This window comes from Halichoerus grypus, chromosome 3 (genome assembly GCF_964656455.1).
Source record: "Halichoerus grypus chromosome 3, mHalGry1.hap1.1, whole genome shotgun sequence".
Classification (NCBI taxonomy): domain Eukaryota; kingdom Metazoa; phylum Chordata; class Mammalia; order Carnivora; family Phocidae; genus Halichoerus; species Halichoerus grypus.
Window position 1 is genome coordinate 4,571,418 of NC_135714.1, and position 12,116 is coordinate 4,583,533.

The 12,116-nt window shown below is 59.2% G+C and overlaps 1 protein-coding gene across 1 annotated transcript in view; it reads left to right on the top strand.

Moving 5' to 3' along the window:
* The window catches only part of LOC118543562 (epididymis-specific alpha-mannosidase), a 30,486-nt gene that overhangs the window by 3,101 nt on the left and 15,269 nt on the right, over positions 1-12,116 (top strand). The window contains exons 3-9 of the mRNA XM_078068362.1: positions 1,587-1,692; positions 4,727-4,899; positions 5,654-5,738; positions 7,184-7,383; positions 8,833-9,031; positions 10,354-10,544; positions 11,846-11,984. Of these exons, the coding sequence (XP_077924488.1) occupies positions 1,587-1,692; positions 4,727-4,899; positions 5,654-5,738; positions 7,184-7,383; positions 8,833-9,031; positions 10,354-10,544; positions 11,846-11,984 (1,093 nt within the window). The remainder of the gene's footprint in view (positions 1-1,586; positions 1,693-4,726; positions 4,900-5,653; positions 5,739-7,183; positions 7,384-8,832; positions 9,032-10,353; positions 10,545-11,845; positions 11,985-12,116) is intronic.

Below are 12,116 nucleotides of genomic sequence, written 5' to 3' on the forward strand. Positions count from 1 at the left end.
CCAAACACAACTGTCTGTCCCCTACCCTCGAGGAGAGATGTGACCCACCAGAGACCCGGGCAGACCACCCATGGCACAGCTCCCCGGAAGCAGGGAATTTTGTCTACTTTGCTCCCATGAGTCCCCAGAGCCTGGGCAGTGCCTGGGATGTGGTGGGTGCTCCTGGAAAACAGTACCCAGCGGGAGCCCATTCAATCCTCCTGGAGTGAAGAATCAGGATCCCTGAGGGTCCTGAAAGCAAAGGCAAACTACAGCCTCCAAACAGCTCTCTGGACCCATGGCTACTGTCTTTCCCTCCCATCCATGTCTCCATCCCTCCATTCCTCCGTTTATTTTAAAAATACTTATCAGCCAATCACGAGGCAATGCGAGCAGGAGGATACTCCCCAAAATCCCTGCCCTGTAATCCCCGAGATGAGCCAGCCGATCAAGAGGACATAGGGGCTGAGGAACTGCTGGGAATACAGGACAATGATGAGACGTGACAGGGAAGGCAGGACCTGATCCTGGACTGAACCCTGCACCAGAAACAGGGTGTTAATCGAACAACTGGGAACACTTGGATGAGGTCTGGATTAGCTACGGTGTTGCATTAATGTTAAATGTCCTGATTTTGAGAATTATACTATGACTATAACTACCCTGTTGGGACAAAACACACGGTGAAGGAATAGGGGGCAGGCATGATATGTCTAACCGGTACTTTCAAAGGCTTAGAGAGAATCCTACCAGGTTATAAGCAGATTGGGGAGCACCACGGCAAATAGGTAAAGCAGGATATCCGTGAACGAATGTGGGGAAGGAATACATGGGAGCCATTTGCACAATTCTTGCAAGTTTTTGGTAAGTTTGAAATTATTTCAGCAGTGAAAATTTAACCGATATAGATACAAACTTGGAGACAGACAGAAAGGTAGACATGAGGTTGATACAGAGGTAGAGAGGGACACAGAGACGGAAGTGGAGAAGAAGGTAGAGACGGACACAGAGACGGAGGTGGAGATGGAGGTAGAGACGGACACAGAGACGGAGGTGGAGATGGAGGTAGAGACGGACACAGAGATGGAGGTGGAGAAGGAGGTAGAGACGGACACAGAGACGGAGGTGGAGATGGAGGTAGAGACGGACACAGAGACGGAGGTGGAGAAGGAGGTAGAGACGGACACAGAGACGGAGGTGGAGAAGGAGGTAGAGACGGACACAGAGATGGAAGTAGAGAGGAGGTAGAGAACAAGTAGAGACAGAGGTAGAGGTGGACGTACAGAATGAGTAGAGACAGAAGTAGAGACGGGAGGGACAGGTGGACGTAGGGATGGACAGGGAAACTGACGTAGAGGAAGAGGTAGAGACTGAGCTACAGGTCGAGGCGCGGTAGACTTACAGGTGGAGGTAACCTCGATCCAGTGACAGCCATGGGCCAGGTGCTGGTGTGGCTGGTGGGAGGCAGCGCTGACCTGCTCCTCTTGCAGAATGAATGCACATGAGGGTTTGGGGGAGGCGCCATGGGACACTGGAGACATGTCCCCACAGACCCAGCCCAACTCTGGGGTTCTCACCTGGCTTTGTTCTCTCTGCTTGTCACCAAGGTCCGCCATCTCCTGGCCACAAGACGCCTGGAGTTTGTCATTGGGGGCCAGGTCATGCATGACGAGGCCGTGACCCACTTTGATGACCAGATCCTACAGCTCACAGGTCAGGTCCCCCTTCCCCAACCCCAGGCTCTCCTGGGGCCTCCAATCGGGCTGGGACTGGGTTTCCGAGCCCCGTGTCCCCTCTGAGCAGGACACTGTGGCCAGTGGAAGCAGTCATTGGCGAGTGCCATCCTCCTGCCAGTGCCGCTGAGTGCAGGGGCCTGGAGCGTGGACTCGAGAACAGACGGCCTGGCTCTATCTTGCCCCTGCCCATTCCCAACCCTGTGACCCCGGGCAAGGGACGTCCCCTCACGGGGCCTCCCTTTCCTCCTGGCTTAACTGAGTTTGAAGGCACTGCCTCCCTCACAGGGTAGTCGTGAGGATCCAATGGGGACAATTCATCAGAGCGCACGGAGTGGAGCGCGTGGTCCCAGCAAATGAGCAGCGGGGGTTAGACGCCGTGCCCACCATCCGCACCAGGACACACGGCGCCCTCAGCACCCATGGCCGCCCTCCCCGCCTCCGTACACACGCCCCCTCACCAGCCTCAGGCCACCACCTGCATCCACACACCCCCCCCCCCCGTCCACACTGACAGCCACAGCACCCAACACGCCACCGTGTCACCCGCACGAGGACACCATCATCACTTCCAGCGTCATCACCACCAGCTGCGTACCACACAGCCCCACGCACACCCCAGCAAACCACCGCCACCTCCCCTGCCATCGCCATCCCCCCTCCAGCACCTCGGTGACCACGGCACTGGCCCTCCGCCTAGCTCTGAGGTGTCGCTTCGCCGTGACAGGCCCCCTCTGGCTGCCCGCGAGGGAGGCAGGACTGGAGGGGCCTCCCCAACTCCTGCTCTTGACGGCCGCCCACACCCACCTTAGTCTGAGACCCGACACTTCTCTGCAGGGAGAGGCATCTGCCCGCAGCCCCTCGGTGACCAGGGAGAGCTGAGTGTGGCCGCCGCCCCCGGGGATGGCCGCCCTCCTCCCGCTCGCGGAGGGGCCAGCTCCCCGGCCGGGACCCTCCACAGAGGTGGGACGAGGGGCAGGGGCCCGAGGGAGAGCTCCACCCCCCCCGGCCCGAGGGGGAGAGAGCCCGGCTCGGCTCAGACGCTGGGGCGCCACGGCCGGCCGCAGCGGAGGGAAGGGAAGGGTCTGGCCAGGAGGGAGGGACACAGCCGGGACGGCCCGCGGCCCCTCCTGGCCCGGGGTTGTCCACCCCCAGCTCTCGGCCCCGCCCCCAAGCCCCGCCCCCCCAGGGTGTCTCTGCTGCAGGGGATGCTGGGGGTGTGGTCCAAACTTCCTGCTCCTACCTCATTGGCCAGGATGCAGTCACGTGACCCGAACGGACCTCAGGGCATGCTGGGGAATTTACTGCAACACTCAGCTCACAGCCCATTGGCCAGGGTGGAGGCAGGTGCTGTGGAAGGCGGGGTCTAGCTGAGGGGCTCTGCACCTGCTGAAGCGGAGGGGGAGGGCGGGCTTCTGACAGTAGAAGGAACCGGAGGACGCCGATCCGTGGGACAGTTAGCAGTTTCGTTCACTATTCACCTGTTCGTTTGAGGCTCAGGGATGCTTTGTGCTGGAGGGCCCGGGAACCTGAGCAGCAGCGACTTGAGTCTTAAGGACTTGTCCCGTTTACTACACTGGCGGGGATTGGTTTGGGGTCCCCTTGGGCAGCTCGTTGATGTTTCCCTGAGTCTCACGAGCCTCCCCTCCAGGTCCCAAACGGCTGTCACAGCTCCAGGCATCACGTTGCCATATATCCCAACTCAAGTCAGGAAAAGGGACAAAGGGACATTCGTCCTGACTCGCTGTTTGTTTGGGTTTTTTTAAAGAGTTTTATTTGTATTTATTTGACAGAGAGAGACACAGCGAGAGAGGGATCACAAGCAGGGGCAGTGGGAGAGGGAGAAGCAGGCTTCCTGCTGAGCAGGGAGCCCGTCGCGGGGCTCGATCCCAGGACCCTGGGATCATGACCTGAGCCGAAGGCAGACGCTTAACTACTGAGCCACTGAGGCGCCCCCTGACTCGCTGTTTTTAATGAAGGTGGGAAAGCTTTCCCCAAAGCAAAGCAAGCTTAATGCACACATCTTCTTGGCTCCAACCGTGGTCCATGCCCACCTCTAGCTTCCAGACAGGCTGAGAAAACGGTATCTGCCAGAAGGGAATGAACTTGCCATGAGCAGCTGAGACCAATGATAATTCACCCCTTGGGGTGGGGATGGTGTCCCCTGAACAAAGTGAGGCTTCTGTGAGTGCAGGAGAAGGGGCTCCTGAACAGGCAGCAAGGAGGCCTGCCCTGCTCTGGCTCCCTGTGTGTAGAGAGGGCTGCTCTTTGTACTACCGGCCCTCTCTCCCGGGATGCTGTGGTGCCCTCCGTCGTAATCCCGGACCCCACAACCCCCAGGTCTTCCCTCCCCTCCGCTGCTCCCTCCTGGTCTCTTCTGCTTCCTGCTCACCCTCTGCCTCCTCCCCCTGCTGTCCCTGAGGGCCAGGAGTCCCACGCCAGGTCCATGCCCCCTGGCTGGTCCTCATCTCCTCCTGGGTGCATCAGACCCAGACTTCCTCAGCCCCCCACACCTGCCAGCCATCACCCCTCCTGACTCGGCCTGGCCTCTGGTCTGCTCATGGCTCTGTCCAATAGGCCTGGGGTCCTGTGGGATGCAGCTAGTGCCCCCAGGCCTGGGGAGTGAGTGGAGAGAGGCAGTGTGAGTGAAGACCATTCTCTCAGCTCTCGGAGGCCTGGCTTTCTCCTTCAAATGCAGACTGTAGCCCAGCACCCAGAGTTTTCTGACACACCACGTGGGGGGAGGCTGGGAACTAGAATCAATGGCTGACGCTAGTCTGGGGATTTCTTTGCCCTGCAGCCCTCAACCTGACCTCAGGCTCATGTGGTGGCTCTAACGTCACGAATGAGTAAAGCAAACATCAGGTGATCCTGGTGTGGCGCCCCATGTGTTAGGATCTCTTGCAGCACAGCTCGGGATGACGCTCCAGTCCCCTGGAAGGGCAGGGGCCCTGAGTGAGCAGGTGGCGAGGGGCCACCCTCCTGTCACCAGCAAGGCGGTGCTCTCTTTGCAGAAGGACACGGGTTCCTGTATGAAACCTTTGGGATCCGGCCGTGGTTCTCCTGGCAAGTCGACCCCTTTGGCGCCTCTGCCACGACCCCCACCCTGTTTGCCCTGGCGGGCTTCCACGCCCACGTCATCTCCCGGATCGACTATGACCTGAAGGAAGCCATGCAGAAAGCGCAGGTGAGTCGTGGGCCACATGCACTGCTGCCTCTGGCCACGGCCTCCTTCCCTCTCTGTGCAGGGCATGTTCCCAAGCCCCTGCACTAACGAGTTTTCTCTCCGGGTAAGAGTGGTCTGAGACCAATTTTAGCCACGGCCAGTAGCTGTAGACGAAGGCGGAATTGGGCTCTAGCTGGGCGAGAGAAGCAGCATCATACTGAGCCCCACCACGGGCCACGCTGCGCACTGAGCTCCCTTCCCGCGTCAGCTCATTTCTCCCGCAGCTGACCCTGTGAGCTACGTGGGGCTGGGAGGGGCCCTCCCAATTTCTCAGGTGCAGAAACCGAGGCACGGAGGACTCAGGGAGCATGCACGTGGTCCCAGAGCCAGTGCTTAATAGAAGCAGGGTTTCTCCCTGCTTTGTGACCCTGACCGTGTTCTAACCATGAGAGCAATGAAGAGACAGACCCCAGGCTTAGTGAGAGGTGAGCAGCTCCCTGTGCCAGGAGGTATTCAGGCAGAGCCAGAAGGAGCTTCTCTTGCAGGCCTTGGCAGAGACAGTGATGCTCTGGGGGCGGGGGGCTGCACGAGCAGGCTGGCTCCTTCTGGAGGGCAGTTTCCCCCACCATACATGGCAGAGGGAGTCTAGATGAGCCAGCAGAGAGGATGGAGTCCTGAAGCACGGAGGGAGACCCGGGGGGGGGGGCTGGGGGAGGTAGAACCAGGGCTGCCGTGTTGCCCCTGGGCCCTCATTCTGTGCCCTCGGGGTTTGCAGGGGCTGCAGTTCGTGTGGCGAGGGTCCCAATCCCTGTCCGCTGAGCAGGAAATCTTCACGCACATCCTGGACCAGTACAGCTACTGTTCGTGAGCACCTTCCCTGGGCGGCCCCTATTCTAAGCACTCTCCCTGTATTACCTGAGAAACCATCACCCCCTTGGCAGATGCTGAGTGCTCCAGCTTACAGAAAGAGAAACCGAGGCAGGGCCACTCAGCCCCGTTCCCATGGTCAGCAGTGGCGGGGTCAGGTTGGCTCGGGTGGCCGGCTCCAAAGCCTCCACATCGTGGGAGCAGCCAGCCTGTGGGCTCTTGGGGTTGGGCGGCCCTGGGTTCACCGCCCTCTGGCCCTTCCTACCTGGGAGGCTGTGGGCAAGCGGCTTGCCCGTCCTTGAGCAGGAGAGATTAGCGGGCAAGGTGAAGGGCAGCTAGCAAGAAGGATGCCAGACACGGACTTCAGGACCGGTCATTCCTGTTAGTCAGACCCCGCTCTGTGCCAGGCCCGAGTCCAGGGTTTTCCACTGATGTCTTTCATTTATCCTTCATGACAACCATCAGGACATTTTATGGGTGAGGAGACAGAGGCTCAGAGGATCCAAGTGGCGGCTCCTGGCGCCTGGCTCGAGATCCCCCTATGTCACCCCGTGTTGCCCTGGGTGAGCAGGGAGGACCCTAATAGGGGCATCCAGACCCCCAGGATGGATCTTTGGGGTCTCTGTCGTGAGGACCAAATTGGAGCCCGAGGCAAAGGGAAAATCTGGAATACTGTCCTTTTCCTTAGGGGAATGTTGTGATTCTGTTCATGGCGATTTATTTTGCATTAAGTCTGAGTTTTGAAATAGGACACTAACTTATCTCTGTGTCCCCTACTGAGACTCAGCACCGGCTAACAGTTCGCCCCCAGGGCACGGTGCCTCTCTCGCCTCACCCTGCCCCAGCCCTGCTCGGGGCCTTGGACCCAGGTCTGATGGGCACCGAGGTGGCCCCAAGGATCCCTCGATGAAAGGATCCCATGAGATCCCCAGGGGTGAAAGTGGGGATGCACAGGCTGTGGGCTCCATGTGGCGGCTGAGGCAGTGTGGACCCAGGGATGGGGCCGTGTTCAAGGCCCCACAGCTGGCGAACCATGACACGTGGATTTGAGCCCCATCTGTCTGCAGAGCTCTTGTGGGCCACCGTTGAGCTGCCCATCATACAGGTGGGAGAAGGAGGTCATCTGGGTGGCTCAGTCAGTGAAGAGTCTGCCATCAGGTCAGGTCATGATCCCAGGGTCCTGGGAATGAGCTGTGCATCAGGCTTCCTGCTCAGTGGGGAGTCTGCATCTCCTCCTTCTGCCCCTCCCCCAGCTTGTGCTCTCTCACTCACTCACTCACTCTCTCAAATAAGTAAATAAAATATTAAAAAAAAAAACCAAGCAAGTGGGAGAACAAAGGCTGAGCACCGGTCTGCACTCCCTGAGCTGCAGGGGTCCGGCTGCACCCTGCCTGTCCTCCTGGACCCCAAGCTGCCTCCCTTCTCAGGGTGGGGTCAGCTAACCCCTCACTCCCCTGCAGGGAAGGCTTTCACTGGGATGGCTCGGCCGTCTTCCTGGAGCCACCCCCAAATAACCTACTTCAACCCATGGCTGAACCCATCACTTGGAATAACATGAAATACTATGTCAGTCTCCTTGTGGACAATGTGAAGGAGCGGGCCGCCTGGTTCCGGACACCGCATCTCCTCTGGCCTTGGGTAAGGCGGGGTCCCAGGCCCCAGTGTCCCCAACACAGTCCAGTCTCACCCAAGCAGGCTCTTCCAGGGGCCGGGCCAGGCTGCCATCGTCAGCCCCGGGCCAGTGCCTCTTCCCTGCACACCACACAGCCTCACCCCTTCCTCCAGCTCCTCCCACCCCCCAGGACTCCCCCAGCCTCTCCCACTTGAAATACAGCCCCTGGCCCATGCCAGCCCCCAGCTCCACTCAGCTCCTCCCTCCTCCTCTTCCTATCTCCGTGTTGGGGTGTGAGGCCGGGACGGGAATCCTGGCCCCCTGCTCCGTCGCTGTGTGCCTTAGCCCCTCTGGTCTCAGTCTCCTCATCTCTAAAGTGGGGATCATGACAGGCCCTGCCTCAGAGGCTTGATCTGAGACTGACAGGAGGCATGCCCCGTGACGGTGTCAGACACGGGACGTCCTCCTCCTCCCCACCATCATGTGCAGAGCTAACCTTCCCTGAGCACCTCCAGGGCACCTGGCTCCTTCTATGTGATATATTTGTCTCATCCACTTAATCTGCCCCATGGGCCTGGGACGCAGGCAGTGCTGGGATCCCATTTTGAAAATGAGGGAACTGAGAACCAGAGAGGTCAAGGGATCATCCTAATGCTGCATAGCAACAAACAGGGCAGCTGGGATGGGGATGGGGATTTGTGCTCAGAACCCAGCAGGGCACTCCGTAGCCTGTCTTCTTACATCTTGAGTGCCCATGGCAGGTGCATAGAAGGTCTGTAATTGTGGGTGATGGCTGTTACCCCTGTTATTCATGATTATCATGCTATTATAAATAATGCTATTGATGAATAGTAATACTGTTGGTCTTTAAAAAAGTCCCAGGGAGAGAAATAAGTCAGACAGAGAATTCCAGTACCACATGATCTCATTTAATGTTGTTCTAAAATCATCAAGCATAGAGAAAAGAGATGAGTTTTGTAGTCCCCGGATTTGGGAGGTGAGGTAGGAGGCTCTGGGCGAAAGTGGTCAAAGGTACCAACTTCCAGTTATATAAGAAATATGTGCTGGAGATGTAATGTACAGCATGATTTAAAACTAACAAGATTTTAAAACAAAAAAAGTAAACAGGAAGGAAGGAAGGAAGGAAGAAGGAAGGAAGGAAGGAAGAAGGAAGGAAGGAGGAAGGAAGGAAGGAAGAAGGAAGGAAGGAGGAAGGAAGGAAGGAGGAAGGAAGGAAGGAGGGAGGAAGGAAGGAGGGAGGAAGGAAGGAGGGAGGAAGGGAGGGAGGGAGGAATGAAAGAGGGAGGGAGGGAGGGATGAAGGAAGGTGCAAAGAATGCCCTTGGGAGCTGGTTGGGGCTTCTGCCAGGGAGAGCAGAGGGCCCTTGATGGGGGTATTGAGGGATGGGCTGGGCTGTACCTGGGCTGGGCTCTGCCCTGCAATGCCAAGGCTTTGTGCTGTGTCCTGGCCTGCAGGGGTGTGACAAACAGTTCTTCAACGCCTCACTGCAGTTCGAAAACATGGACCATCTGCTGGACTTCATCAACAGTAATACATCCAAGCTGGGCATCACTGTGGAGTACGCCACGCTGGCCGAATACTTCGGTGCCTTGCACGATACCAATGTCACCTGGCACGTCCGAGATCACCTAGACTTCCTGCCCTATTCCTCAAGTATGAGCCCGTGCAGGTTGGGGGGCAGATTTGGTGCCACGGAGGGCGCCCACCTAGTGTCTGCTCTGCCCTGCTGAGGAGCTTGTGAGGGTCACTGGGGCCGAGATTGGCCATGCCCCCCACTGCCCCCCGCACTCTGTCCCACTAGACATCCTAGGATTGACGGGACACTCACAGAATGGCTCTGTAGCTTCCTATTTCCACATCCAGGAGGCCTTGGCTGCCTTCATGTGGGAGGGCTACAAGGGTATGAGCTTGGTTATAGTCAGGGGGGAGGGGCAAATTGATGTGGGTGGGGTTACAGGTGAAGTTCAAGGACTCCTCTGTGTGGGCGTGGTTACAGCCCAGGTAGAGCTGGATATGTGGGTGTGGGTGGGGTTATGCTGAAGTGGGTGGGGCTACACCAAAGAGGGAGGAGATGGGGCCATGTCCTGCAGCTGTTCTGAATGGGCTTGGCTTGGTGCAGCCCCCCAACAAGACAACGTTTCTTGGGAGCCTGGACAGGTGCGGTGAGCCCTGGTCCCTGCTCTGAGTCACTGGGGATTTAGAGCTTAGGCTGCGGAGTGCCCCTGCCTGACCAGGACACTCAGCCTGCTGCAGGAGCTGTGGACTACACGGTCTCCTTTCCCGGGGCTGGGGGGCTACCCTTCCTGGTGTGCTCAGGTCGTGCGGGGGAAGGTCAGGGAATGGAGACGCTGCTCAGCCTGGGTGGAGGCCAGAGCAGTAGGAACAGTCAACCACCTTGTGAGACCCAGCCACCCCCCTCCCCGGGAGGCACCCAGCCCCCGTCCTCCCACCGGAGCCTTGGTCAGGAGGCATCATGTGTGTGGGTCAGCACAGCAGCTACGGGATCCCTGGGCTCTCCCCCATCCCCCCTCCCTGGGCTGCCAGTGGAACCCCACTGGCTGCAGGCTTGTCCCGGACTCCCCATTGCCCCTGAGTCGCATACAGAGACCTCTGCCAGCACTCAGGGCCTGTGCCAGCTGGGTGCTGCCTACTTGGCTCCCACCCCCCTCTCCTCCCCGAGGTCTCCCAGGCCCTCGGCTCACAGGCGGTTCAGGTTTCCCAGGTCCACCCTGGGCTCTCTGGCCCCCATCCCAGTCCTGGTCCAGCCCAGCCTGATCCTCACACCTACCCCAGCCCCTCCCTGGGATCCCCGGGCCATTCCTGGTCTGGCCGGGGCAGGAGTGTGTGGCTGCCTCCAGAGGTGACCCAGGCAGAGCCAGACCCCAGGCCCCAGCTTCCCCAGGTCTACGGGGACCTGGGCTCAGGAAGCCCCCAGGCCAGGGAGACTCACGCCAACTGCCAGCCCTTCCCTGTAGGTCCATTTCAGGCCTGGACCGGTTTCTACACGTCCCGCAGCAGGCTCAAGAGGCTGGCAAGGCGAGCCAGCGCTCTGTTGTACGCCGGGGAGTCCATGTTCACACGCTCCGTGTGGCCGGCCCCCCACCCCCACCTGGACCTGGACTGGGCCCTGAAACAGCTCAAGCAGCTCCGCTGGGCGGTCTCCGAGGTAATGGCACACCTCTGAGCAACACGATCAGGTTGGAAGCCTCCTGTGCAGTGCGCCTCCCCAGCCCATGGTCCCTAGAGGTCCACTTTCCAAACAGAACACCCAGGGGGCCTGTGGTCACGTGGCAGGCGCGTGTGGACGTTGTGGTCGCGTGGCAGGCGCGTGTGGACGTTGTGGTCGCGTGGCAGGCGCGTGTGGACGTTGTGGTCGCGTGGCAGGCGCGTGTGGACGTTGTGGTCGCGTGGCAGGCGCGTGTGGACGTTGTGGTCGCGTGGCAGGCGCGTGTGGACGTTGTGGTCGCGTGGCAGGCGCGTGTGGACGTTGTGGTCGCGTGGCAGGCGCGTGTGGACGTTGTGGTCGCGTGGCAGGCGCGTGTGGACGTTGTGGTCGCGTGGCAGGCGCGTGTGGACGTTGTGGTCGCGTGGCAGGCGCGTGTGGACACCCGGCCAAGGCTAGAACCATGGTCTGACAGCCTTCAGCTGGTGGCTTCAGTGGCTTTAGAGCCAAATTTACCCAGAGTGCAAAGGGCAAAGTGGAGAAGCATTGGTGTCTACAGTCCTGTGTGGACCCAGTCCCCCTCCGCTGTGTGGCCTCAGGCTCGGGACTTCCCTCTCTGGGCCCTAATTCCCTCCCTGTGCAGTGAGAAGCCCATGCCCACCCCAGGATGGTGGGGCAGCTGAATGTGAGAATGTACATAACCTGCTCGGCATAACCCCATAGCAAGTTGTTCCCAATTTTCTGTCTCCACTCGTCCCCCACTGAACAGATGGGAGAACTGAGGCCCCAGAAATCCTGTAACTTGTCATCACCCAGCCAGAAAGGGGCCATGCTGGCCATGGCCTTGGCACACTCACCGGAAGGACATTGACGGCAGAACGTGTCCCCGTGTTGGGGGTGAAATGGATAGACTTTAGAGTCCATTGGAGTGAGCGGGACACATGGCTTCAGCTGGTGGGGCCTCAGTTTCCCTGTGGGGAAGGAGCTCATCCCACCCCCATTTTGGTACAGAGAATGGAGGGTGCCTGGAGAATCCCAGTGGCACTCACAGGAACACTGCACAGTGGAGGTGAAGCTGGGGCGGGTCCCTTGCAGATGTCTGTTTTCAGCCCAAGTTAGGGGACTCAGTGGGGTTCTGCAAGGTCATCAGTCCCTCTGAGCCTCAATTTCCTGTTCTGGAATGTGCGAGGGACCCTCACCTGCTCCACTGGCAGCTGGTGAGAAGGAAGGAGAGCCGGCCCCTTGGAGGTGGTTTGCGGAGGCGGGCCTGATCCCGTGTTTCCCCCACTGTGGTCGGGATGCAGGTGCAGCACCACCATGCCATCACTGGGACTGAGACCCCCAAGGTGAGAGACATGTACGTGAAGAATCTGAGGTCAGGGATGCAGGGTGTGCACGAACTGATGGCCTCCATCGTCCACGATAGGACCCCTGCCTTCACAGGTAAGCGAGGCCCCTGTGGCACGTCCCTGCAGCTGTGGGAGGGGGGCTGACCCTTTCTGAGCAGAGAGCCTGTGGGTCTCGCAGTGGACCTGAACAACCCAAGCCTCAGACTCTGCAACCACATCCCTTGTG